Genomic DNA, 24,787 nt, shown 5'->3' with positions numbered 1-24,787 from the left:
GTATTTAAAATATCACTTGCTGCAAACATCGTGGAGATACCTGCATGCCTGAGAGTTTTCCATAATGTTCTCAAAGGAGTGTGAAATCCACCAATCCGCACTAGGACTTCGACCTAAACGCTTCTTATTGTGGGAGGAGACCCGTGCCCTGCAGTGGTTTTTTTTAATCCACTACTAGTTAGCCCTTGACTGGAATCTCACCTGGTGGTAAGTGATGATGCAGTCTAAGATGGTAGCGGGCTAACCTATTACGGGTTATGGTTAGTCACACCCCTAAACGGTTTATCCGCGACATCGCACCGGAACACTAAATCGCTTAGCAGCACGTCTTTGCCGGTAGGGTGGTAACTAGCCATAGCCAAACCCTCCCACTATGCCAGACCAGAGAGAATTCAGAAACTATAAATTCCCAAATTGCCCCTACCAGAAATCGAACCCTACTACCTCCTACTTCAATTATTGAAGTGCAGCATTTGCGCCAGGGAAGTCGTCGTGGGCCGGAAATGGGTTGGTACGATGAAAACTTACCCCTGACACGAGTGGACGGCGCACCGTGCATCGCGCGCTTGTGATTCTTCAAAGTGGAATTCTGGACAAACGCTTTGTCGCACTGATCGCATTTAAACCTGCGATCGTCTGCGTGGCTACGCTTGTGCTCCCTCAAAATGTTCTGCGTGCCGTACGACTTCAAGCAAACGTCGCATTTGTAAATTCTCGCACCAGTATGCTTCACCATATGCCGCTTCAGCGTAGAGGAACTGTAAAAGTCCAGGTCGCACTGGTCGCACTCGTACTTCCTCTCCAAATTGTGATCTTTCTTTATGTGAGTCGTCAGTCGCCTCTGGTCTGTGTAGCTCATATCGCATAAATGGCATTTCAAGAGAACTACAGGTGCCCCGTGTGCTTCGACCATATGGTTGACTTTGTGCGCGTAGTCCTCGAACCTTTCGTCGCAGACACCGCATTTGTTCCTTTTATAAAAACCCAGATGCACTCTTCTCTGGTGGTTTGTTAACTTCTCTTGATTCCCATACACTTTGTCGCAATATTTGCAAGTGAATTCCTCGGTCTTGTGCCTTCTCACGTGGTGTTTATTTAGATTAGCAGTTAGGAATGCTTTACCACAGATCGGGCATATGAAGTTGCTGAAATGCACATTCATGTGTTGCAGTAAGCGTTTGAAATTAGGAAACTCCTTAAAGCATTCGATGCACGTTAACTTTTCTGTGTCAAATTTAAATGAAACGATTGCGCTTTTCAGTTTTCTGTACACTCCTATGTCGTGTGCCGCTTTAATATGATCGAAAAAATCTCTCAGTGTATCAAGATTTTTGTTGCAGACGGTGCATTTTAAATCGGTTATATCTAATTTTACGGCAAAGTCAAATAGATTGCGAGTTATACCTCTGACTAACTCTTTGAGCCTGTGTTCTCTTAAAAAGTGCTCTTTAAGTAGTTTCGGTTCTGGAAAATACTCTGGGCAAAACTGGCAGCAATAACCAAGGACAGTTTTGTTTTTTATAAGATTTGAATTGGAATAAAGCAATATTGTTCTTAGATTATGCTGGTTCTTCTTAGTTTCTGATAAATTGACTGGTTTCTTCGCTCGCGACTGTGCACTATCTTTCTTTTTGGTGGCACGCTTATGCAATCTTTGCAAATGCTTACGTAAGCTGTCTTTAACTGCAAACACTTTGTCGCAATCGTTGCATTGAAATATCTCAGTTGTATGCATTTTTGAGTGTTTCTCATATTGAAGCTCTGCTACAAATCCTTTACCACACACCGGGCATATGTAGTTGTTGTAATGGACATTCATATGTTCTAGTAATGTTTTGAAAGATGGAAACTCTTTACGACATTCGACGCATACCTGTTTATTTGTATCAAATTTAAAAGGTATGATAACACTCTTGATATCTTTATAAACTTCTTTATTATGTTCAGCTTTTACGTGATCAATAAATTCATCCAGTTTCGCCAGACTTTTATCACAAATTGTACATTTTAAATTGGTTATATCTAGTTTCATTACAAACTTTAAAGGTTTGCTATCTAAACTTTTTACTATTTCTCTAATTTTGTGTTTTTGTAAATTATGCTCTTTGAGATTTTTTGCCTGGGGGTGCGCCTCGGTGCAAAACTGGCATCCGTAGCCACCACTGACTTTGTTTCTTATAAGATTTGAATTCGAATGACGTAATATAATTTTGAGATTATGCTCGTTCTTCTTAAAGTCCGATAAATCAGATTGTGCTCGTTTCATCTTCGTATAAGCTCGGGTGTTACCTAAAAAAAAAAGGTAAGAATTATTAATTATATTAAAAGATCCATTAGAAATAGCTTAGCAGGGTTAATTTTTGACATAGAAGGGTTAATTTTTGACATTTAAGTACAGAATATTGGCTAGCCTAACTGTTAAGGTATGTATAAGAAGATTTGATTTTAGAAAGCAGCTATATATTTTTTATTCCGTTTTAAAATTGCATTCAAAGATTTAAATGTTATATACTACATAATCATATATTTCATATAATGTTACGTTGTCCCAATGTTGTTAGCTTGTAATAAAGTTAAAAAAAATAAAACTTACTTTTATTGTGACTGTACGGTGATATACGTTTGCCTTTTCCCTACGGGAAAGAATAAAAAAGAAATACTTTTGGTGTAACAGGTTTATGGAAATTCTGTATAATACCGCATTAAATGTTTTTGGCTTGTGAAATGAGATAAAAATTTGATATATTATCATCACACTTGTTCGTAACGGGAACCTTATTATATCGACGTAAGGCTCGTAACCTAAGATATTAGACACGCGTGTTTTATTTAAAATTACCGTACCTACTTGTGCTTTATTTATGACTTTATTTATGACAGTGACGCATGCAGCGCGGTCAATGGCGCACGCGTCGTAATTATACCTATTTCGATACGATTACATTGAACCACATTAAAAGTTTAGTTATCCCTTTTAAAATCATATCTCAACTTATGACTAATATAAGTGTGTACTAGTGATTCGGAAAATACGTGATCAGGTGTACTATACTTGCTTTAAAAAGGATAAAAGATAATTAAGTAAATAACATACGTCTTTAATTAATATGGCGTCATCGTCGGCTCGTGTACCCGCTCGTAAACAAAGTGAGTCGTATAACATTACGCAGCGTAACAAAAATACAAATAAGTTTTGCAATACACCTTTGTCTGGCTCTTCTATGGAGAAATCAATTGAGAGCCCTACAACTGTTAGTCCTGATGAGAATAAAGCTAGCTCGCCTCAGGATTTAAGGGATGTTATCAGAGAGGAAATGTTGAATCTAAGGAGGGATCTAGAGATTAGCTTCAAGCAAATGATAAATGTTGAGCTCAAAAGTATTAGGCAGGAGGTGCAGGAGATTAAAAATTCCATAACATTTGTTGATAATAAGTATGAGGAAATAAAGGAATGCATGAAGAACTACGAAGGTAAATTTGCAATAATGAACTCATTAAAAGGTGACGTTGACCTAATTAAATCGTCCCTAATAAAACATACGCATGAAAATAATGTAAGGGATCAATGGACAAGACGTTCCAATGTCGAAGTCTGTGGCATTCCGGAGAAATCTGGAGAAAACTTAATAGGTATTTTGGAAGTCATAACAAAACATGCAAAATTTCCTTTCAAGCCATGCGACATAGACTTTATTACCCGGGTGGCCCCTATGAACAAGGTGAATAAGAAGCCTAAGCCAATTATTATACGGTTTTTATCACGCTATAATAAGGATGAGTTTTTGAGCAGAGTGAGACAACATGGAAGTTTAAAGGCGTGTGACTTAGGCTTTACGGGTGTGCAATCTTCAATTTTCTTTAACGATCATTTGACAAGTGCAAATAAGGGGTTATTACACCAGGCTAAAAATAAGTGTAAGGAATACAATTATCGCTTTGTTTGGGTTAAAAACTGTAGTGTTATGGTGCGTAAATCCGAATCTAGTCCCGTTCTTCACATTAACACTGAGGCAGATTTATTCAAAATAAAATGAGTGCCATCTTTGTTTATAATGTTATAATATTTAGTTTAGTCACTTTTATTAAAATCAGAGATAATTGTCACATTTTTGCCCATTTAGGTATTATCAAGTTAACATACCCAATAATATTTATGTATTTGAGTCATTGTATTAGTAGAATAGTTACTCTCTTCTACCAATTCTACCTAATTAGTGTTATGGATCATATACATTTCATGACTTTGTTGTTTTTAAAAGAAATTATTAGAGAGTATATTTATATAAGTTGTTTGCTGTTTCTAAAGAGTCACAAAGTTACTCTAAATATTATTTTTTCCAGACCTAGTACAAGAAATTACAAAGATTTAAGTCTTTTCTTAGGTTTAAAGAATATTTTTAGGTTTTTATTCTCATTAGTGCTTGAAGGGTGTTTTATTTATTTCCATGGAGTTTATTTAATGTTTTTAGTTTTTATAAGATATTTCTATATGTTTTGGAATGTCAAGTCCATTTTGTTACTTTTGGTATTTGAAATTATAAAAATTGTATGTCATGAAGAACGTGTACTTTATTACTATATAAGTTTGAGACTTACTATGAAAAATGTCCGAAGATCTTTAATTATTCGGTTGTTACAGTGTTTTTCCGAATGTTTTTGTTGTTCGCTGATTACCTTGAAAGTTCTATATATCCACTGTCTATTAACTTTAAAGAGTTGGGCGCAGGCCTGGTTCAAGGGTGCTAGGGTAATGGGTTCTGAGCCCGCCATTCTGCGTCAAGTCAGTTTTGTGGTAAATAATAGTTTAAGTATAAAGTTTTATCTCATTATGTGTAGGTTAGTTCATTTATTTACAATTTACTTATCATGTAAATTCTTTATTAAAATTAATCATAATTTGTGTATTCTGCGACACAATTATATTCATACGTCAGTTTCATCTAACGACAACTTGGCGCATGTCATAGTAGTTGTTTGCGAGTTATTTTGTATGTATTATACTTATACCATTAAAATACGCGTCTGATTTGAAAATTTACTATCAAAACGTTCGCGGGCTACGTACGAAGACAAATAATCTTTTTAGAAGTGTATTAAATTGTGATTATGATATTATATGTCTGACGGAAACCTGGCTGCTCCCGAGTATTTTTGATCTCGAATTGTTTGACAACAGATACAGTGTATATCGTTGTGACCGTAACTATGTACTGAGGGGGGACAAAATGGGTGGCGGTGTTTTAATAGCAGTTAATCGTGAACTCAAAGTTAAGTACTCAACTACCATCCCATCGCCCGACTCAGTGGCTGACAATATTTGTGTTTCAGTTACCTTTAAAAGCCGACATATACAAACTTGGAACTTTTATTGTTGCTATTTTCCTCCATGTCGTGCTCACAGGGACTTGTTGTTAAATTTGTATGAACGAATGACGGATTTGACTTTGGCTAGTCCTGATGATTATTATATTGTATTTGGGGACTTCAACATACCTAATGCTACTTGGGTGAGCAATGTGCATCCACACGTGTCTCTCCAGGGTGACTTTTCATCGGACTTAGTCAACGAGCTTTCAAATTTTCTTGCTTTTAATAATTTTCAGCAATACAATGGAATAAATAATTCCAACAATCGTATTTTGGATCTAGTAATGTCGAATATTCAGTGTAAAATCATCTCATCTTCGGCGCCACTGGTGCCTGAGGATGCACATCATCCGGCTTTCGAGGTTATCCTGGCTAGTACAAGCGGAAAGTCACTTGGACCCCGGCAAAATAAGATAAGAATATTTAAGACTGCAGATTATGACGAAATAAATAAAGCTTTGTCGGTGTTTGATTGGGAAAGTTATTTACTTTCTGATGATATTGAAGTTTCGGTTGAGAGATTTTATATTAAATTAAATGAAGTTATTGAGAGATTTGTCCCTTGTAAGTCTTTTAATTGTAAAGCTAAATATCCAATATGGTATAACCGAGCATTGGTTAAGATAATCCGTGAAAAACAAAAATTTCACCGTAAGTGGAAAATCTACAACCAGTATTGTGATATACTAAGGGACAGGCAGAAGATTATGGAAACTGAGTGTTATAACAAGTTTATTGAGAGTGCAGAGTATAAGATGGGCATAAATAGCAAATACTTTTGGTCATACGTTAAATCTAAACGTAAATCTAATGACCTACCGGACTCGATGTACATTGGTGATGTTAGAGCCTCTGATGGTGAGACAATTTGTGAATTGTTTAATAGTTATTTTAATTCGGTTTTTGACAAAAATAAGGACTCCCCAGTTAGTTACAGATACTCAGTCTTTAACTTCGTTCACTTCAATATTTGTTAATTCTGTTTCCTTCAGTGTGCCCCTAGTAGCTTCGTATTTAAAAAAATTAGATATTAGTAAGGGAGCAGGACCCGATTGTATTCCTCCTATATTTTTGAAAAGTTGTTGCTATCAGCTGGCGTATCCCTTAGTATTATTATTTAGACAGTCCTTAGGGCAGGGCAAAATGCCTATGGTATGGAAAAAGTCATTTATTACTCCTATCTTCAAATGTGGTAACAAGCACAATATTAGTAATTATCGTCCTATTTCAAAGTTGAGTACTATTCCCAAATTATTCGAGAAAATTATATATGATACCCTTTTTCGTATTATTCGACCAATTATTATACAGGAACAACATGGGTTCGTTACACGGAAGTCTACAGAAAGCAATCTCTGTGAATTCCTCGACTATGTCTACAGAGCCATGGATGCCGGGGTTCAGGTTGATGCTGTGTATACCGACTATTCTAAAGCATTTGATAAAATATCGCATGAAATTCTCATACAGAAGGTCGATAAAATTGGTATACATGGTGACCGGTTACGATGGCTTGCATCTTACCTTAGGGATCGTACCCAGGCTGTAGCTATAAAAGGATACTGTTCCTCATTCCTGCCAGTCTCCTCTGGTGTCCCTCAAGGCTCACATCTTGGTCCGTTGCTATTCAACATCTTTATCAATGACGTTATTTCTTGTTTTAAAAATTCAAAGGTTTTGCTTTTTGCAGATGACATGAAAATTTATAGGTCTATCAATACACTTCATGATTGTAAACTCCTACAAGAAGATCTTTTTAGAGTAAATACGTATTGTAAAGTCAACCTTCTTGATATTAATGTCAAGAAGTGTAATGTTATTACTTTTACCAGAAAGAAAAATCATATAATTAGTGATTATTACCTAAGCAATAGCTTGCTTGTTAGAGTGGATGAGCTGCGTGACCTGGGTGTACAACTTGATAGCAAGCTCTTGTTCAGGTCGCACATAAATATAATTACTAATAGGGCATTTGGAATGCTTGGTTTAATCATGCGTGTTACTAAGGATTTTAAGAAGACGTCAACTCTGGTTCTTTTATTTAATGCCTTAATACGTTCTATTCTTGAATACTGTTCAGCATGCTGGAATCCGCAGTATAACGTGTACATTGATGCAATTGAAAGGATTTATAATAAATTTCTGCGTTATATTAAACGTCGTAATTTGTTATGTGATCACAGTATATCTGCAACTGAAATTAATTTAGAAAAAAGACGCGATTTAAGAGATCAAATGTTGTTATATAAAATAATACATAATTTAGTTGACTCCCCACTTCTTCTAAGTAATATCGATTTTGCATGTCGTAGGTTAAATGCAAGGCGTAAACCTCCCTTTGCGTGGGCTAGATGGAAGACAAGGTATTCGGCAAATAACTTTTTATCTCGTGCGTGCAATGCTTTTAACAACAAATATTGTGAGGCGGACATTTTTCATGTCAAAATTGGCACGTTTAGAAAATTTATTTTGACAAAATAAGTACTATAGCTTTAAAGTTTTTGTTTTTCATTTTTGTTTTACTTACATTATTATTATTTTTTATTTTTTTTGTATAATAATTGCTTACTAGGTACTTACTCCTAAGCAACTGTGGTTAATGTTATCGTGTTATATGTATAACCAAGTTGTGGAAACTTTATTGGTCTATGTGATACAAAAATACGGCATTACTTTTATGTATAATTTTACTGTTTGTTTCCCTTGAAAAGCTAATAAATAAATAAATAAATAGACACGCGTGTTTTATTTAAAATTACCGTACCTACTTGTGCTTTATTTATGACTAGCGGACCCGCGCGACTTCGTCCGCGTGTGAGTCGACTTTAAAAAATAGTCATATGTTGTCGCAGATTGTTTTATAGAACTTTAAAGCAACAACAATTTCGACAATTCCGATATATTTACTACATATTTCTGTCGTTTGGCGTAACGTTTACCGTTCACGCATCGCACGCATCGGAATCTCTCAAAAAGGATATTTTTTGCAGTTTTTGCAACATTTCTCATCAATGATAGTAGCCATTTGTCGTAGCGTGATGTTATATAGCCATAATTGTTACTACCAAGTTGCGCGGATTTTGAAAGACAAAAAATTGCGATTATATCCTGTAGAAGCTGTTTGCTTTTCCGGGATAAAAAGAAGCTTATGAGCTATTCCAGACTATATTGAAATAAAAAGAGATAAAAAAAATTTTATTTATATGTTAATATTATTCTGAAATCGTCACTAATATGTTCAATAACGGACCAATTTAAATGTTGTTGACTTCAACAAAAATAAAACTCACATTTTGAGTTGTTGTTGTATTAAATATTTAATATAAGTATTTAAATATTTAGAGCATTGCCTTAATTATTACGAAATATCTACTAACTGGTTCGTATGGTGGCCTGGCTAGCATGTGTAACTTCGTATCATGAAGTCCTAAGTTCGAATCCCGGGTCGGCCCAAAAGTTGTTAGGAAGCGGTGATAGTCCAGTAGGACTTCGGCTTTACTTTCGGGGGGCAGAGTTCGAATCCCAGCACGCCTCTAAATTAAATTAATATTTCACTTCAACGGTGTAGGAAAAACATCGTGAGGAACATGTCTGAGAATCCGCCATTTTCTCAAAGGTGGCCTTTTGTATTCTACATCTATTTTTATGTTTCTTTTTTTCTTGTATAATTCAAAGTCAAAGTCAAAAATATCTTTATTCAAGTAGGCCCACAGGTGGCACTTTTGATGCGTACATAAGAACCACACGGTAGTGAGATGATGGCGATAATCACATTCGTAAACTTAAAACTAAAGCTACGAGGGTTCCAAACGCGTCCTGGTCTAAGAAGAAGCCCACAACAAACTTAGCCGGGTGTTTTTTTTTTTTGTTATCACCATCTCACAATGTCATTTTAAATAGTTAGAAGAGCAACCTGGTTAGAGCAATAATTTACACCCAAGCTTTTTTATCGTTTACGTAGTCCTTTATACTATAATAGGACTTTTCTATAAGCTTACGTTTAATACAAACTTTGAACTTTTTAAGAGACATCCCCAAGATGACAATTGGTAGTTTATTGTAGAATTGTATGCAATTTCCTTTAAACGAATTATGAATTTTATGTAACCTAGTATATTGCACTGTAAGTTTATTCTTACTTCTAATGTTTAAATTATTGCAGTCACATTTTTTCTTAAATTTAGAAATGTTTTTATGAACGTTATTCTTCATATGGTGTATAAAGACTAGTAAATAATAATTATAATAAAAAGGCGTGTGAAGTCCACCAATCCGCACTGGGCCAGCGTGGTGGACTGCGGCCTGTACCCTTCTCAACGTGGGAGGAGACCCGTGCTCTGAAGTGGGCCGATAATGGATTGATATGATGATATGTTTTATTGTTAAAGAAGTTTCTGTACCAGTCCGGAGCACGTTATGCCGTCGGTCGCTGTTATTATCACTAACAAGCGAAAATAGTCCTTAAGCCCACCAACCCACATTGGGGCAGCGTGGTGGGTCTATGCTCTAAAAATGATGTTTTTTTTTTGGTCTTGTCTTTTGTATTGAGTTTTTCTGATTAGAAACTGTCATTAACAGCCCAGCGATATAGAATGTTTTGAATTATTTTGTATGGAAAAATAAACATGGTTTTTTTTATTTAATTTTTTTACAGGGTAGTCACCCTGTAAAAAAATTAAATGAAAAATCCTTATGCATCCTTCAACAGAATTTCGTAATTCGGTTGACGAATTTAGTTATCGCCACCAACTCACTTCTATGTCATATTTTACATGTAATCAAAAGTGCCATCTATGTGCCTATTTGAATAAAGATATATTTGACTTTGACTTAGACAGACTAGGAGGTACGATTCAAAAAACTTTACGTTTGTTATCTGATTTATTGAGGTATGTGTATACTACGCAGCGTCACGTAATATACGCGGGCGAAGCCGCAGGGCGCATCTAGTTGTAAATATTTTAATTTAATTTGTGACGTAGAAATAAGCAGAGATCGCTGTAACGATAAGACCGCCTTTTCACGACAAATAGGTTTTTAACTTCATTTTCTGTTTCCTTTTGATGTCAAGAATCTATAGGCGGAGGGTAAACCTGATTGTTCACGCCACGATATATGATTGAATTTTTGTATTTCGTATTTACTAATAAAAATGAATATTAATATTGTAATAAACAGTCATTATTAACAAACTTACAGAAATGAGCAGTTATAAATAAATAAATAATTTATATACAACGACAACGCACACATCGCGATCTTGCCCCAAAGTAAGCGTAGCTTGTGTTATGGGTACTGAGATGACTGATGAATATTTTTATGAATAATATACATAAATACTTATACTATAAATACCCAGACACTGAAAAACATTCATGCTCATCACACAAACATTGTCCAGTTGTGGGAATCGAACCCACGGACTTGGACTCAGAAAGGGTCGCTGCAAACGGCGCCAATCGGCCGTCCAATGATTCGATTATGAATTCGGTCGTATTTCTTTTTCATTTTTGGAACAAATTTAGATTGCTTTATCTTTTCATAATGCAATATCAGATTCCTGTCTTCGGTTCATAAAACTTATAAAAAACAACTCCGATGTTTCGCATCTGTCAGGCGTCCCGTGACGGAAACACATTTTTTTCATCATAATGTCTATTTTATGAGTGCAATAAAGCATTCTAACAAACATCACGAAATACACTTTCACACTTTATTATATGTATATATATATTCCCCCTCATTTATTGATTTAAATTTTTTATAGTCTGTTTTTTTTCAGAGTCCCGAACAGCGAATCCCGATCCTCCCGATCCCGATACTCCTTAAGAATCGATTTTCATATATAAGGCGCACGGTATGAGAAAAATGTGAGGAGTAAAATCTACTGATGAATGCCCTCGTTACCTTTTCACTTTGCGACGTTGCACGCCCGGCAACTGTGATGCGCAAACATGCAACGTCGCTTTCGGTTAAATAAATTTTATTTTCTTATTTAAGTTACTTAGGATACCGAATATTATCTAGGTAAAGAAACAAACACATAAATATATGGGACAGAGTGAGATAGAAAACATTATACATTTTTTTTCCTATTCTTGTTACCATCGAAACTAAATAATAAACATTACATTTATCCTAATAGTTCTGATACTCTACATCCACCTCAATCTCCCGTAGGCTAATTTTAAGAAGTTACACATCCGCCGTGTGTGAATAAATTGCACAGGATTTTTAATTTACCCTTTCGTATGGTATTCATCTTTATTTATTTATTATTACTTCCATTGCACGACATGAGTCTTCGAATGGACTGTCAGAGATCGCTGATTGTCGTAAACCTTCTCGCACACATTACATTTCAGCACTAATGGCTTAACTCCGTGAACTTTAACTTCGTGGTCATTCTTCTTGGTGTAATCCTTGAACTTCTCGCCACAGTACCCGCATTTATTCCTTCTGTTCCCGTACACATGGATCGCCCTTTCGTGTTCCATTTTACCGACTCTTGAATTGAAAACTTTGGCGCAAACTTTGCACGGGTAACTGCCTTTCTCGTGTCTGTGGCAATGCGCCGTGAGAGTCTTCCTCTTTACGAATCCCGCGCCGCAAACTTCGCACACATGGTTCCTAAAATGAACATTCATATGCTCCATCAGAAGTTTAAAATGATTGAACTCCGTCATACAGACAGCGCAGCGTAGAACGTCGTTGAATTTAAAAGGCACTACGTGTTTTACGAAGTTCGTATGCATAAATTTATCATGTTTAACCTCTAAATGTTTCACTAAATCCTCGATACTTTGTAATTTCAAGCCGCACGCACATTTTAGATCGGTTATATCTAGTTTTACGTATAAATCGTTAAACGGCACACCGTTCATGAAGTTCGCCTTGGATCTTTCATCGTGGTCTTTGATCGTGTGCTTTTTCAGGTCGCTCGGTTCTGGGAACTGGTCGGCGCAGAAACAGCAAGCGTAACCCTTGCCAGCCTTGCTACGTATAGGTGTCGCGTTTGTATTCAGAAAAATCTCCTTCATATTATCACGCAGCTCGTCCCGTTTTAACTTCTTTGTGACGACGAGTTTTACGTTTGGCGGTGATGGCGCCGCAACTAAAGTGATGGTAGATTTCCTAGACCGCGGTACGTCTTTATCGATCGATATTTTCTTAATCACCGTACCTAAATGAAAAAAAAAAGTTTTTTTTAGTTTTACAAAGTAGCAGAGACGCCGCGGGGGAACTAAGGCTACTAGATATAGAAATGGTTTATGTCAAGAATGATAACTGGAAAATTCTATTCCAATTACAATAATCACTATACCGACCGATACATAGATTTGTTTGCACACAATTATAAAAGGAAAAGAAGATACGAAATGTGAAATTAGCAACAAGATAAAAATTCGCATAGGCGATCTTATCGCTATTATAAACGATCTCCTGCAAACACTTTAACAAATAAATATTTTCTACAACATTTTTAAGTTGGTGCCAAATAAATTGTAAAATTAGTGAACATATACTATGTATACAGTTCATATCGACGTACAGTTATATGAACTGTATACATAGTTTATATATACAGTTCAACCGCCGAGTGGCGCAGTTTGCAGCGACCCTGCTTTCTGAGCCCAAGGCCGTGGGTACGATTCCCACTACTGGAAAATGTTTGTGTGATGAGCATGAATGTTTTTCAGTGTCTGGGTGTTTATATTCATACTAGCGCACCCAACGCGCTACGCGGGGCTAGACTTTGCTTTATTTTAATTAAACAATAAACTTACATCATTAAATTTTTAATTTAAGTCTCATAATATATTCAATCATTTCTCTCCGTATTCATTCTCTTCTATTCTCTTCTCGAGCGGGTGAAGATCATTATCTACACCCATGTAAACCCAACAATAGAATATCATCATAGTAAATAAAAGCTGTATTTGACAGTTCAAAAACAGGAGTGCTCCGATCGTCACCAAACTTAACAGTATTATTCGCCAGGTCAATCTGGAGATTCCCTGAAAGTTTCATTGAAATCGGTCCAGCCGTTTCGGAGCCTATACGGAACATACCCACACACTTTCTCTTTTATATATATAGAAGATAGATGCTAAGTATTTATGTATATTATTCGTAATAATATTCATCAGTCATCTTAGTACCCATAACACAAGTTACGCTTACTTTGGGGCTAGATAACGATGTGTGTATTGTCGTAGTATATTTATTTATTATTTATTTATAGAATAGTATACATACTCTATCTGTACTTGCTAATTTTACATTTTACTTGGCACCAACTTAAAAATGATATAGAATTTATTTATTTCTTGCTTTTCAGTTGTTTAACAAAGTCAACATTTTTATAAAAAAAAAACATCTGCTATTTTCTAAGTAACCAAATGTCAAATGCTCATAACCCGACCAATATATTGCTTTTCCCGATGCCGGAGTTTTAATGGTGGAGTTCTCCCAGCACTTCACCGTCACCTTTTTTATTGTGACGAGCATAAATCGCAACCCGTGTAATACTTATTTTATTCTATCATTTATTGATTTTCATTTTTTTTTTAATTCTGAACAATGCTTACAAAAAAAAAAAACGGTATATAATTTATAAGAAAAAAAAAAAAAAAAACATGCTCCGCTTGCGGGGCTTTTGAATGCCCAATCAACCGGCGGCCAGGACTAAGGTTTCAAGGACTACTGCCTTCTGTATCCGACCCTTGATCCAACAACCAAGCGAAAGCTTCTTAAGATGTTGGTCGAAGCTTTTCGCGAGAAGACCATTGACTGAAACGACGATCGGAACAACTACTACTATACTCGGATACTTATTATTATTATTATTATATAGTTCTGTTAATGGTCTTGATCATCATTTCCACCTGGAGACCATATGGTGTTTGTCGAAAACAGATGCACAAGTTCCTTTGAAAAATACTCAATTTGCTATATTTCAAGAATTACCTCGATTTCTCATGGATCTCTCCAATAAATGTTCCCCAAATAAAAAGGGGACCGCCTCTGCATGGCTAGCATGGGCAGGAGACAATTATCTCCCCGGGGAAAGGATAAAAATTTATCTTCTCCTACAGCTTTATCAACTCTCAGAGCACTGGCGCACAAGTGGAAATAATATCGATAGTATATAATTTCTCCTGCCTGTGAGGTACGACGTACCAAAAAAAGAATCATCAAAATCGGTTAATTATTGGCTGTGCAATTAAGTAAGAAACATACAAAAAAAAACATACAGTCGAATTGAGAAAATAAAACAAAATCATTTACAATGTTGTTAAGATATCAAAATTCTTTAATAATATTTACAAATGACGATTATAGTGCTATCTAGTACCTAATTTAAATATACTTTATTTTAGTTTGAGATAATTAAATTGATTTATATTATGAATCAATCATTGTCGTTTACATTAAAATTAACTTTCAATAGTTTACATTGATACTCTACTGGTAACTACTCTGTAATGAAACAGCGCGCGGACTCGCACGCTCGCAGCCGTTCGGTTCGCACAGTGTAATTTCACTATACAGAAATTACATGATTTTTTTTTGTATGAAATAAATTATTACCGAATTTTCAAAAGTCGTAGAACTAAAGTTGTTAGTTTTAATGTTAGGAACTACAAGGGCCAGAGCTTTTTGGTAATTTTATTTCACCCTGTATAAAAATGCATAAAAACATTTCGGAAGCGGAAGAATTTTACTCCGTATCCCTCCGGCAATCGCGGCCAGAGTGCTTTACGAACCACGGTTCCCGCTAAAATAGTTATAGTATACCATTTTATAAGTCTTAAAGCGAGTGTGGTCTAGTAGGAAACATTGCTTTGTCAATCTACTTTTCAAAGGTCCAAATTACAATACAGTAGACACTTCAACCAAGAGATGGAGAACTAATACAAACTTTGAGAAAAAATATAAAGTTAGAATGCCTATGCAAAAATCTGAATCGACTGGATTCAAACGAAAATGTGGGAGAGATGTGGGATCGGATACTGCTGATTTCGAAAATTGTATATGCATTTAAAATTTAACCTTTTGTGACATAAACTTTTTACTACGCTGTGGAAATATACGTTTACCCTACGGTTGACCTGTAGCCTGTGTACAAGATTTAAATATCGGAGTAAAATGGGTCTTGTTTCTATTATGCTAAAGCTCCAATTTTCCTTCTTTAGCTCGGGCTTTTGTCATAACGTTATTAAAACAAAAATCAGAAGTACAGTGTTTACTACCCTAAATCAAGCGACAAAAGGTCTATTTTACTTTGATGATACAGAGTTTAATACTCGAAAGGCCGAACGGAATCTAGTTCGCTAGCGAGAAAGCAAATATGTACGCGTTTCACGTTAGAAAAGTAATAAAAGTGACAGAATATCTTATTTAAAGTTCTATTCAATATTTTTCAACACTCAACAAATTACAACCAATAACAACCATTAAAAAAATATGTACAATTCTCACACGGCATTCAAGTCAAACTTCTGAAAAGAAAACCAGAGAAATAGAATATCAGAAAGATATCCAATATTGTATTACATATTATTCAGTTTCCATGATAACTAAAACAAAATGTGTAATGTACTCTATCTCATTCTCTCGCCAAATTAATCCTACACATTTATGTTTGTGTTTTTTTCTTTATCGTGACGAATTTAAGTTTCATCGAGCTTTAAATCACAACATTTCTAAAGCAGTTTCATTTTCTGCTAGATTTTGTATGGCACTTCATAATATCTAGAGCGTACTAGATTGCTAGATTTCCCGCTCTACGAGTGTACTCTTCGGACATGCTCCCTCAGAGTTTTCTGTCTGCCGTACGACTTAAAACATGTTTCACATCTGAAATCTCTTGTACCAGTATGCCTGACCATGTGACTCTCCAATTCCTTCTTTGTATAAAACTCCATTTCACAATGTGAGCATTTATGGTACCTCTGCATCAAATGGACCCTTGTGGTGTGCAATCTCCACGCATGTTTGGTCTCAAAACTCTTATCGCAAGCCTGACATTTAATAGATGGTCCTTTAATCCCATGTACCTTCGACAAATGCTCGTACTTCTTCCACACTTCTTTGAACCTCTCCGTGCAGTATCCGCATTTATGAGGCAGTTTCTGCCCTGAATGTTTTGATCTGTCGTGTAGCCTTTTCTTGCGTGCCGTGTCAAAGGTTCTCGTGCATTCCGAACAGTTGAAGTTCCCAGTTTTATGAGCATCTCCATGCCGCAAAAGTATGTTTTTGTTGACGAAGCCAGCGTCGCAAACTGTGCATACATAATTCCTATAATGTACGTTCATATGTTCTTGTAAGGCTTTGAAAGAGTTAAAAATATTCCAGCACATGAAACAACTGAGCGGATCTTTGCCAAATTTGAATGGTAAGATATGATTACTGAGTTCCGTGAATAGATTTTTCTTGTGAACACTATTTAAATGATCAGTTATTGATTCAATGGTATCAATGTTTTGACCGCAGAGGTTGCATTTGAAATTTGTTATATCTAGTTTCACGAAGTATCCGTGCATGTCTTTTCCTTTCATGAATTTAGATTTCTCTTCGTCAGTGTGTAGCTGTATTGTATGCCTTTTCAGATCTGCAGGATCTGGAAACTGTTCCTTACAAAAACAGCAAGCATAACCTATACCTCCACGGCATCTTATTGGTGTTGCATTAGTATGTAACAATATTTCTTTGATATTGTTCTGATGCTTCTCCGCCTCTTTCCGTTTATCACTTAGCCCGTCTTTATTGATAACGATCTGAATAGTTTTGCTTTTACTGACATTGATTTCCTCTTTCGCTCGAGACGGTTCCTCAAGTTTTGATATCGGTCTTCTAGATTCGCGGAGTTTACCTATAACAAATTTCGTATATCATCATCATCATCATATCAACCGAGTATCGTCCTCTGCTGGACGTAAGGTCTTTTGTATGGAGTTCCAAATACACTTGTGCCACTTGTGTTTAGCTGCGGCTCCCTGAGACTCGTTTGAATATTTTAATAAATTTATTATAAAAAAATATTAAAATACATAATTGGAATAACAAAGTATCAATCTACTTAAAACAAGACCGCCTTAAAAGAATTAATTCAATAGTTATTATTTTGCAATGAATTTATTGGATATCTTTAAGATATTTGTTAGGTGTTTTATGACACATTTTAACTATGCTCACATTTTATATCCATCATATTCATAAGTGGTCTTTTTAAGAGAGATTTATTTCTAACCATAAATTCTCTTAAACTGATGTATTTCCATTTCATGAGTTTAATTTAATTTGATTGGATAGAATAAGAAAGTACAAATAAGTAAATGCACTTGATCAAAAAAATCTTGTATCATTGGGTTACGAGAATATAGTTTGTTTAATGAAACAACAGTTTTTTGTAAGGTCTTATAATATAATCACTTAAATATAATTATTATAAAGTTATTATTTAAGTCACGATTTACTTAATTACTTAAATATCTATGTTACAAAGCTAGGCTTCCCTAAGGTAAATTAAGTTAAGTAATTTTTGTTACTGGTTACGTCAACTAAGTATGAGGTTAGGAATAACGCAGCACTAATTTAATAGCCCCAAGGATACGAGTTTGACGTGTTTTTTTTGTGAATATACTACAACAAGGCAAACATCGTATCATCATCATCGTAAGCGTAACTTACTTTGGGGCTAGATGACGATTTTACGATGGCTGATTTCACCTACCTCTTAAAACTCTCTTTATCGCACCTTAATCAGCTTCACCCATATACAACCTGTAACCGAATTACGAAATAATGTTGACGGATTCATAAGAAATCACCCTGTAAAATCAAAAGAAGTATATTTATTTATCCGTACTCTCTATCTCTGTAGTCGGTCCCTCATGACTGAGGATCGTGATCACTGGTATGGCGAGTAATCTTGTCATACAAGATCTCTCTCCATCGGGTCCTGTGTTTGGCCATTTGTATTGCGTTATAGAAGGTACGGGCACCAGTTTCTCTCAGTTGATCTGACCATCGGGTTGGAGTTCTGCCACGGGGACGTTTGCCTTCTACATTTCTAACCACTATCAACTTTCAATGCTCTCGTTTCCGCGTCGTGTGATATGTCCAAAATAACTAAGGATGCTCTGAAGGCAGATGGTAGAAAGACGTGTTTTAATTTTGAGTTGTGAAAGAATTGATACATTTGTACGCTGGGCAGTCCACGGTATGCGTAGCATTCGCCTCCAGCACCACATTTCGAACGCATCAATTCGCTATCTTTCTCTAGCGCGAACAGTCCAAGTTTCTACGCCATAAAGTAAAATAGGAAAGATTAGTGCTTGTACCAGTCGCAATTTGGTTCTATTCGTTATGCTACGATTCTTCCAGATATTTGTTAACCTAAGCATTGCATCCTTAGCTATCCATGCAATCAAATTCAAAACATTCGAAGTGTTTACTTATGACAACCCTATTGAAGATAAAAGACCGACATGCGCATAGTACCTACGTTATGTGACGCGTACCTAATAAGGTGACAGGAATCACATGATTTTAATTTTGCATGTGACGTTAGCGCTGTATCTGATTTCTTTCTGTAAAAACTTTGGCAGTGGTTTATTTATGTTTTCGGTTTCACAGATAAGTCTCAGAGAAATGTCATAATGTACCTCCAAAGCCTGTAAAGTATTATTTCGGTTTTCATTTACACGTTGAATATAGAATCATATCTAGCATACTCTAAAGAGTTGGGTCAAGACCAACTATTACAACTAATAATATTGTGAAATAGTAAACTTCTTTATACTTAGAGCGCATATTGCTACCCAAAAATTTAGACCCGGACTAACCCTAGTTATTTTTAAGAGTTGGAATACGACCAGCACAGTACAGACACAGTTTCCCTGACCGATTTCGGCCACGGTGGTTTATATTCAGAAAAATTTTAACGCGAGAAATATTATAGTGCAGAAATAGTGCACAAATGTGTGCGCAAACGCAGGTGCACTGTCTGTCTGAAACGACCGAAAAGGGATGGGACGATGAAGGTGCAGTAACGACAGCTTAACGTGCTTTCCGAGGCAATTTCCAGGCAGGCAGGCAGAATTTCTTGATTGAAAATCCCTCGAGACCTACTTTCAAACATGCTTACTATACGAGGCAGTTTTTTTACGACAAATTATCCCGTGAAAGAGGCTATACTTCTATCTTCATTCGCTAAAACTCATCTAGTGTTAATGACTATTTTTCTCGCCTCCGCATGAATCGACGACAAAAAGCTAAACCTCCTCTCCGTGTTTAGAGCGCATGTGACTACGCCAGCTGCATTTCTGGACGAACCCTTGTCCACAGTGAGCACACTCGAACCTGCGGTCGTCCGCGTGAATCCTCATGTGTTGTCTCAGGGTACTCTTTCTTCCATACGACTTGAAACACACGTCACACCTGAACTGCCGTAAACCAGTATGCTTCGCCATGTGATTCTCCAATTCGTGCTTGGTATAGAATTCCATATCACAATGTGCACATTTATGATCTTTCTGCAATAAATGGATTCTGGCTGTGTGCACTCTCCACTCGTGCTTGGTTTTGAAACCTTTGTTGCAGACTTGGCAGTTTATCATAGGTTTTTCTATACCGTGCACTTTCGACAAATGCTCAGACTTCTGCGCAAACTCTTTAAACCTCTCTGAACAATATCCACATTTATTACGTAGTTTCGGTTCTGCGTGTTTGGTCCTTTCGTGCAATGTTTTCTTACGTGCGGTGTCAAAAGTTTTCGAGCATTTGATACAGGTAAACTCGCCTGTTTTATGGCATTCCTCATGTCTCGACAGAATGTGTTTATTAACGAACCCAGCGTCACAAACTTCACATATGTAATTTCTAAAATGAACATTCATGTGCTCCTGCAAAGCTTTAAAAGTGTTGAAAATATTTAAACACACACAACATTTGAGGGTGTCTTTGCTGAATTTGAACGGAAAGATGTGACTGTTCAGTTTCGTAAAAACATTTTTATTGTGTATTTTTTTCAAGTGATCTAACATAGCTTCAATATTATCAATGTTTTGATCACATAATTTGCATTTGAAATCTGTTATGTCTAGCTTTACGAAATACCCATGCAAAGTGTTGCGTGCACCTTCCATAAAATTTGATTTGTCTTCGTCTGTGTGTAATTGTATTGTATGCTTTTTCAGATCGGCAGGGTCTGGGAATTGTTCTTTACAGAAACAGCATGTATAGCCTATACCTTTATGGCAACGAATTGGCGTTCCATTAGTATTCAACAGTATTTCTTTGATATTACTCTGATGTTTTTTTAGTTCATTTTGCTTTTCACGGATTTCCTTCTTATTGATGACTATTTGTATATTTATTTCCTTTTTCACCGGAGATTGGGCTTCGACTTTGATTTTCTTCTTTGTAGCTTTAGTCTTACCCTTGACAGACTCGTCGTGGCTTTGGTCTGGATGTTCCGGTTCAATTTTGATAATCAAGTTTCCAGTTTCGAGAACATCACCTACAACAAATATCAGAATTTTTTTCACTGCTTCCGTATATGTGATGATATAATACAAATTAACTCATCGCGTATGTCTGTGTTTTAACATATAGATATTGAAATACTATCGATAGAACGGTTACTGTCACTGCTGTACATGTATTAAAATTAAACATTAGGCTATCGGTGCGAAACCGCAAAATTGCTAGTTTTTAAAAAGTGCATTTACTCACTGAAATAATTAAAATGAAGTGATGCTACACTTTATTCAACACAGAAAAAAAGCAGACAAACGTGTAACAGGATAAGGAAATCCGGTGCTCATTGAAATAACAGTAGTATTTTAAATATTTATTATATGCGTAGGATAACATAATAAAATACAATGAAAATTACTATTATTCTCTAATTGTTAATATAAGTTGCATACACAAACATACACACATTGCCATGAATGATTATCGATTCGTAAATTTTTCGTTTTGTTATTTCTTGTTAAAAACAAATAAAAATTTGTATTTTTCTCATCTCCGCGTAGAGCATGAATGGGAGAAAGAAGCTAAACCTCTTCTCCATGTTTAGCCCGCATATGACTACGCCAGCTGCATTTCTGGACGAAACCTTGCCCACAGTGTGCACACTCGAACCTACGGTCGTCCGCATGAATCCTCATGTGTTCTCTCAAAGTGCTCTTCCTTCCATACGCCTTGAAGCACACTTCACACCTGAATTGACGCGAGCCTGTATGCTTGGTCATATGATTCTCTAATTCATGCTTAGTATAAAACTCCATATCACAAAGTGTACATTTATTATCTTTTTGCATTAAATGAATCCTAGCAGTGTGCACCCTCCACTCATGTTTGGTTTTGAAACTCTTGTTGCAAACTTGACAGTTTATAGTCGGCTTTTCTACACCATGGACTTTCGACAAGTGCTCGTGTTTCTGTGCAAACTCTTTAAACCTCTCTGCGCAATACCCGCATTTATGAGGCAGTTTCAATTCTTCATGTTTCATCTTCACATGTAATCTTTTTTTACGTGCTGTATCAAATGTTTTCGAGCATTTGACACAGGTGAATTCACCTGTCTTATGACATTCTTCGTGTCTTGATAAAATATCTTTATTTACGAATCCTGAGTCACAAACTTCACACACATAATTCCTGCAATGAACATTCATATGTTCCTGCAAGGCTTTAAAAGTGCTGAAGACATTTGAACACACACAACATCTGAGGGTGTCTTTGCTAAATTTGAAGGGGAAAACGTGGTTTTTCATTTTCGTATAAATATTTTTACTGTGTATGTTCTTTAAGTGATCATGCATAGCTTCAATATTCTCAATGCTTTGATCACATACTTTGCATTTCAAATCTGTTACGTCCAGTTTAACGAAATATCCATGCAATCTTTTACCTTTCATGAAATTTGATTTTTCTTCGTCAGTATGTGCATGAATTGTATGAGATTTTAAATCGGCCGGGTCTGGGAACTGTTCTTTACAAAAACAGCAACTATAACCTATTCCTTTATGGCATCGAATTGGTGTTGCATTAGTATTTAACAGAATTTCTTTGATGTTATTCTGATGTTTTTTTACTTCATTCTGTGTTTCAAGGGATGCTTTGTTATTATAAACTATCTCTATTTTGATTTCTTTTTTAACTTTATCATTTTTCATTGGAGATCGCTCTTGAACTTTGATCGTCTTCTTAGAGGCTTTAGCCTTGATTGACTGGTTGTGGTCGTCACCTGGGCATTCTTGTTCAGTTTTGATTATCAATCTTCCAGATTCAACGAGACCACCTACAACAAATATCACATAATTTTTCACTGCTTGCGTTTAAATAAAGTTATCACTTATTAATTTAGATAGCCCGCGGCGTTCGTCAAAAGGTGATAATCGAATTAAATAAAGTTAATCATCAAAAAGAAGGCCTACAGGTTTTTTGGACCCTCTCAAACATACTAACAGTATTAATTGTAGACCTTTAATTTTAGTTTAACTTAGATTTATGGTAGATGATTGCATTTCGTTTAATTTTTGTAGGTCTTTAAAATAAGAGTCTCAAGAAATACTTTCTGTTTTTTTTTTAAATGTTATACGAGCCACTACGGAAAGAAGCGGTCCGGAACCGTGGGTTTTGGAGCTCACTACAAGAGACATATGTCCAGTGGACTTCAATAGGTTGAAGTGATGATGATGTTATACGATGCGATTAATTAAAAATATAACCATGTCTATGTAATAGGAAATATAAGAAATCATGTTTTATTTGTTTTACTAATGAACTTAGAAAAAGAAAAAGAGTTTAATAAAACTTCAGTAGTATTTTAAACGTTTATACTAAGGTATTTTATTTAATTGCTTAATTAAATCTCTACATCGACTCAGCTCAAATCTAAGCATTGAATTGTGAGTTTTATGTCATGCGATAAAGCTGTTGTCTGAGGTGTATGATTCCTCGCCAATTATGACTGGTCACTTGGACTGACACAAAAATATTAAAAATTAAGCATATGAAGCTTATGCGACAATAACATAAAGCCAATATTCCAACGCTTTAATTTCAGCCAAGTCGGCGATGAGTCAATAAATGATATGGTGGCGAGAGCCATAAAAGAATAAAATAAAATAATATTTCTTTACATCTCTGTCCCGTACAAATGTACTGATATCACGCTCTATCGATTGCTTATTAGTTTACTACGAACTATAATTTAATTTATCTATAGTTTTTATATTAGCCACATCTACTAAAAGAAGCTAAACCTCTTCCCCATGTTTCGACCGCATATGACTACGCCAGCTGCATTTCTGGACGAATGCTTGTCCGCAGTGAGTGCAGGCGAATCTGCGATCATCCGCGTGAATCCTCATATGTTCTCTCAAAGTGTTCTTTCTGCCATATGCCTTGAAACACACATCACATCGGAATTGACGCAAACCGGTATGCTTCGCCATGTGACGCTGCAAACTACTCGTGCTGAAAAATCTCATTTCACATTCCGCACATTTATGTTTCCTCTCCAACAAATGGTCCTTCTTAGTGTGTCGTGATAATGCCCTCTGGTTTTGGAACGTTCGATCACACGCTTGGCATTTTATATTTACGGGTGGCGCTCCGTGCATCTTTACCATGTGATCAATTTTCTTCCAATAATCTAAGAATCGTTCATTGCAAATTAGGCATTTATTCCGTTTGCTTAAACCCAAATGCGTACGTTTTTGATGCTCTCTCAAATTAGCTTTACTGCCAAAAATTTTCCCACAATCATCGCATTTGTGCTCTCCATTTTTGTGTCTACTCACGTGAGTACCTAAGAGACGCTCAGTCATAAACCCTCTACCACAAACCGGACATATATAATTTCCAAAATGTGAGTTCATATGCTCTTGCAACAGTTTAAAGTTGAGATATTCCGCGGAACAGACTGCACATCGCAATTCTGGTGTATCAAATTTAAATGGAACAATAGCGGTCTTAATGTCGAGATATATTTCTTTTCCGTGTTCATTTTTAAGATGAGCCATTAAATCTTCCAGTTTCGGTATATCTTTGCTGCACAGAGCACAATTTAAGAACGTGATATCCAATTTCACTACGTGTTCAAATAATTTTGCAGCCACAACTTTTATAAGTCTATCGTTGTTGTGTTCATCTAGAAAATGTTTCTTTAGATTAGTAGGCATAGGGAACTGGTCGGGACAAAACGCACATCCATAACCTAGGCTGTCTTTACATCTTATTGGGTTAGCGTTGGAATTCAATAAAATAGTTCTGAGATTGTGTTGATTTTTCTTCGCTTCGGACATAAACATATCTTTGCCCTTACTCTTAACGATCTTCAGCTCGACGACGCGAGGTTTTGTTATCCCTCTTTCGATTTTAATTGTTCTCGTAC

At 35.9% G+C, this 24,787-nt stretch overlaps 1 protein-coding gene across 1 annotated transcript in view; it reads right to left on the bottom strand.

Moving 5' to 3' along the window:
- The window catches only part of LOC120635131 (zinc finger protein 91-like), a 101,020-nt gene that overhangs the window by 4,159 nt on the left and 72,074 nt on the right, over positions 1–24,787 (bottom strand). Inside the window, exon 5 of the mRNA XM_039906059.1 lies at positions 529–2,289. Within this exon, the coding sequence (XP_039761993.1) occupies positions 529–2,289 (1,761 nt within the window). The remainder of the gene's footprint in view (positions 1–528; positions 2,290–24,787) is intronic.

Source organism: Pararge aegeria, chromosome 26, assembly GCF_905163445.1.
Source record: "Pararge aegeria chromosome 26, ilParAegt1.1, whole genome shotgun sequence".
NCBI lineage: Eukaryota > Metazoa > Arthropoda > Insecta > Lepidoptera > Nymphalidae > Pararge > Pararge aegeria.
This window is presented reverse-complemented; position numbering and strand designations above follow the sequence as displayed.